This window comes from Vanellus vanellus (genome assembly GCF_965231255.1).
Source record: "Vanellus vanellus genome assembly, chromosome: 3".
Lineage (NCBI taxonomy): Eukaryota > Metazoa > Chordata > Aves > Charadriiformes > Charadriidae > Vanellus > Vanellus vanellus.
The window spans coordinates 78,629,879-78,634,563 of NC_138907.1; the positions used below are offsets into that span (position 1 = coordinate 78,629,879).

The 4,685-nt window shown below is 63.0% G+C and overlaps 1 protein-coding gene across 1 annotated transcript in view; it reads right to left on the minus strand.

The window, feature by feature from the left end:
* NR2E1 (nuclear receptor subfamily 2 group E member 1) overlaps positions 1 to 1,988 on the minus strand; it is a gene marked incomplete at both ends in the record, with an annotated part of 13,846 nt that extends 11,858 nt beyond the window's left edge. The window contains one exon of the mRNA XM_082480735.1: positions 1,529 to 1,988. Within this exon, the coding sequence (XP_082336861.1) occupies positions 1,529 to 1,988 (460 nt within the window). The remainder of the gene's footprint in view (positions 1 to 1,528) is intronic.
* Positions 1,989 to 4,685: the final 2,697 nt, after the last annotated feature.

A 4,685-nucleotide genomic window follows, 5' to 3' on the forward strand; every position in this document is an offset into this window, starting at 1 on the left:
TGCTATACACAACACGGCGAGAGGGACGGGGATTAGGTTAGGGACAGCGAGAGGGAGGGGTGGCGGAGGAAGGGGAGGGAGGGTGGGAGGGAGAGAGGTTAAAGAATAGAAAACTTCTACGCAATTAATAAGGAGCGCAGCTAAAGGCAGCCCCCCCTCCCCCCCCCTTCGCCCCCGCCTGCGAGCAAGCCGCGGCTTTGGAGCTGCAGGTAGGCGCCCGTGAGGAGGGCTGAGGCCAAGGCACGGTTTCTGGGAGTGTGTAATTACAAGCCCTCCTTGCCACCTGCCTATTGGGGCACCAGTGACCCGTCAAAAAGTGTAGCATGGGAATTCGGATATCGCACAATGCCAACGGGGGAAAGCGCTCGACTTCCCTCTCCAGCCCTTAGCATCCACGGGGAGAGAGAGGGTCCACACGCACGCACACAAAGGAGGAGGAGGGGCAGGCTGGGGGTGGGGGGAGAAAGACACTGGAGCGGTACGTGCAGCGGTGGTGCATCCCGGTGCGGAGACCGGCACCGCCGAGACGCCCCCACGCACCCCGGCCCGCGCCGCCCCCGCCGCCGGGACACCCCCCCCCCGCCATCCCCCCGCTCCCCCTTCCCTCGGCAGCGGGTCCCGGCCGCCGCCCGGGGCACCGGGCAGCCGCGGGGGTCCCCGCTTCCCCGGCCGGCCTGCGGCGTGGGGCAGCCAGCCCGGCTTCGTCGGCGCTGAAAGAGGGCGGCGGAGATGGGAGAAACTTGGGTCGGTTTTACAAAACAGTTTTGCTCAGGCGGATTTTAAGTTTGGGAACTGCTTTGAAAAAAATCATATGCATTATATACGTACATATCCACACCATATAGGTAAACATACGTTCTATATGCTCTTTACAAGTCCCCATACTCCCTCTATAAAAACCAAGCAGCCGGAGCATCTCGCCGAACCCAAACGACCACATTTCCAGCCGTCGGAGCGGCCCGGCCCGGCCCATCAGCTCCGCGACCCCCGACGAAGCGGAGGACGGGGAGGGGGGACACAGCGGAGGGGGACGGCTGGAGCCCCCCGCCCCGCGGGGCCGCCCCGTCCCGCCACCCGCCCACCCGCCCGCAATCCCGGCCGCGCTCTGCTCACCCCCGACCCCCCTCCCCGCTCCCCCATCCCCGCCCCGCGGAGCCTGTTATGAGAAAACTTTCGTGCAAGGCAAAATATGAAATAAGCAGACGGGGGAAGAGGCAGGGCGGGGGGTAGGAAGAGAAAAATGTAAGCTTGACACGGGGTCATGAGATAACTGATTAACTCTGTTTAAAAGCGCTCCGGTTCCCCGAGGTACCGCTTCGGCTCAGAAGTTTAGCGCTAAGAAAATGGGATTTCTGTTCAGCTGGGAAACCGTTTTGAACATCCCACGACAGGGGGTCCTTGGGGGCTTTTTTTGTGTGTCATAATTGCTTAAAGGATATATGGCAGCCCCGATTACTGTAATTACCATCAGAGGCTGTTGAAAGAAGTTAGTCTGGGCTCGGGGGACGGCGGGATGGGGTCTTGTTACCACCCAGGCAGACATCGCAGCTGACATCGCTAGACGCCCACCGGCGGGCAGAAAAGCCAGGCCGGAACCCCCTTTCCTGGGACACACACACACCCGCCCCCGGGACCCCCGGGACGGGCGCCCAGGCCCCGGGACAGAGGGTCGGGCTTTTGCATGCGCTGCCGAGGCCGGCCGGGCTCGGGCCCCGCTCCGGGGCAGGACAGTCCCCGCCTGTCCCCATCCCCGCGGGGCCCGGCCGGGTCGGACCCAGGGGTCCCTTTCGGGTTGTCCCCGGGGGGGGTCTGGGAGGGGGCTGGGTCGGAGCCAGCAGCGAAAGCGGCGGCTGTGTCCGGGGGTCGCCCAGCGCTTTGCGGCCGGAGGCGCGGTCCAGCCCTGCCCGTTTTCTCCTCTGCAAAATGTCTCCGGCAAGAACCTCCGCCGTCCTTTTGGGGACGAAGCTCCACGGCCCTTCCTGCCCCATCCTCGACACTCAGAAATCCGCCAGGAGCCCCGACAACTTCCCGGGGCGGCTGCCCACGGGCCCGATCCCGCTCCGGCTCCCCACTCCCTCCCCCGGCAGTTTGGGCAGCGCAGCCGGCGGGAAGCAGCCCCGGCCGCCGCAGCGGGGTTTCTTGCCGCTGCCCCCTTTCCCTCCGCCGGTTATTACCTCTACCCGCGGGCCCGCTACTATACATATATATTTTTTGTAGCCCCCTCAGGGGGTGGCTGGCGCGGAAAACCGCCGCGCTCAGCCCCACGGGGGGAAGAAGGCGAGCCAGCCCACGCCGAAGCGGCAGCAGCTCGGCCTCAGCGCCGGGCCCCCTCCGGGCTCCGCGCCGCCCGCTTCTTCCACGCGCGATTTCTGCTTCCACGCCGCGGCCCCCACCTGCCCCACACACACCCCCAACCCCTCCCGGCCCCGCCGCCGCCGCGGCCCCCCGGTTTCCCGGAGCCCACCGACAAAGGGTCAAAATCACGGAGGGCAGCGGGAAGGAGAAGGCCGCGGGGCTGGCGGGGGGCGGCCGGTGGCAGGTACCGCGGCGGGTCCCTCCCGGTCCTGCCTGCCGTTTTCCGCCGCTCCGCAACCCCCGGGAGCCCGCCGGAGCGCAGAGGAAATAACTGTCCGATCCATCACTTGTCAGACATTAAATTGGATTGGGTATTTTTGCCCCCCTTTGTTACTGACTCCATCCATATTACAAACTCCGAAAGTCCCATTGGGATTATACGGATTGAGCCATTCTGTAAGAGCGGTTAGTCATGCTTTAAATTCCCCAGTTATGAGGTGCATGGATTTAGGATTAAGGAAAATGTGACTTTTAAGTTGTTTCTGCTTTCCTCGTTGCAGGATTATTTGTTGTAACTGGAAATGGTGTGCAAAGTATTGCATTTAAATCCTCCTTCAATAGAGTTGCTTACGCGATTCCGTGTAATTGAGTGACCGGAGTTTCAAACTCTTAAAAAAGAAATTATTATGTCGCAGAAGATTGCATAAAGTCTGTGAGAAAAGCAGCACCTTTCAACACCGTAATGCCCTTTAAACCCAAACCTTCCCCCCTCCGACCCAGTACCGGAGACCCGCAAACAACCTCCCGCGCCCCGGCGGGACGAGCCCCCTCCCTCCGCCGCCTCCGAAGCTGCATTTCCCGGGGCTCGTTGCCCCCGGGCTCCTGCCCCGGTTCCCGCTGCGGAAAGCCGGGGTGGGCAGCTGGAAAGCGGCTTTTCGTAAGCCCCGGGCCCAAACTCCATCGAGGCAACTCCGAGCCTATATATTCGTTGTCACTCCGGATGGAAACATAAACTTCTTTTTTAATTCGGAGGGGGGGAGCGCGGGAGGGGGGGGAATGCAAAGCCAAACCACAACCCCCCCCCCCCCCTTCCTCTCCCTCCCCTCCACCTCCCAGCCCCCCCCCTCCCCCCCCAAGCCCAGGCCAGGCTGCAAGCCGGGCTCGGAAAAGCTGCTCGAAGCCTCCACCGCGTTATTACCCACTTGTTGATCCCGCCGGCTTGCTCATGCTCGAAGCCCCCGGGAGTCCTTAAACTCGGGGCGAAGCGTCGGCGCCGGGGCGAGGCGGTGGCCCCCCACCACCCCCCACCACCACCACCCCCCCGCCGGCTCCGCGGGGCAGGTGCCTCCCTCGGGCGCTCACTGCTGGCTCCGCCGCGGGGGCCGGCACATCCTCGCCGCTGCCCCGCTCCCCAGCGCTGTCCTCCCCGAGGGACGAGGACACACGGCAAGGGGTGGGGGGAAGGAAAAAAAAAAAAAAAAGGAAAAAAAAAAAAAGAAAAAAAAAGAAACGAAACGACCCAAAATCAGCGGCCACTCGGTGCCCCCCTGAGAGCGGATGCTCTCGGGACCCCGGGAGGGTGCAGGGGGGTGCGACTGGGCTCGCCACCGCGCTCCTGGAAGGCAAGCGAGAGCCACAGCAGCCAGGACAACAATGAGACGGAGGAGAAGGTAGGATGGGGAGCGGGGCTCCGCGCCGAGCGCCTCGGTGCAGCGAGCAGGGAGATCAGAGCCTGGAAAAATAATGGAAGGGGGGAAAAGGCGTCAGAGGAGGCTGTCTCTGCCTCTCAGAAACTGAATGGTATAAAAAGGGAAAGGTTTCCAGAAGTTCATTACACTGGCTGACTTTCCGCTTTGAGCTCCAGGCTTCGGCCCCTATAATATCGGCGGAGAGGCTGTGACAGGCAGCGGCGGGGAGGGGAGAGGGACGCCCCTTGCCCACTGAGCTTCCCTCGCTTTCCCCCCAACTCCTGCCGCCGCGTGACGTCACCCTGCGCTGGGAAGGGGAGGGGGCAGGGAGGGGGTTAAATGCTAATGATATTAATGAACCCCTGAGCGGCTTCCACACAAAATGCAGCGGCTGCCGAGATGATTCCGCCTCCTCACTCGCCTTGTGCCCTCGCTGTCATAAAGAGGGACACCCCCCCCCCCAAAAAAAAAAAGAAGAAAAAAAAAGAAAAGAAAAAAAGGGAGACAAAAGAAAAGGAGAAAGAACGGATCAAGATCTCGTTTCTTTTGCATTTTCCCGTGGCGAGGTGGGGCCCGCCCTGCGGTTCGCCCCTGCCCTTGCCCTTGCCCCGGCCCGGGCAGCGGCAGTGCCGGCGGCCGGCGGGGGCAGGCGGGGAGCGGGCCGGGGCTGCGGGACGAGCCGGGCCGGGCCGGGTCGGGTCA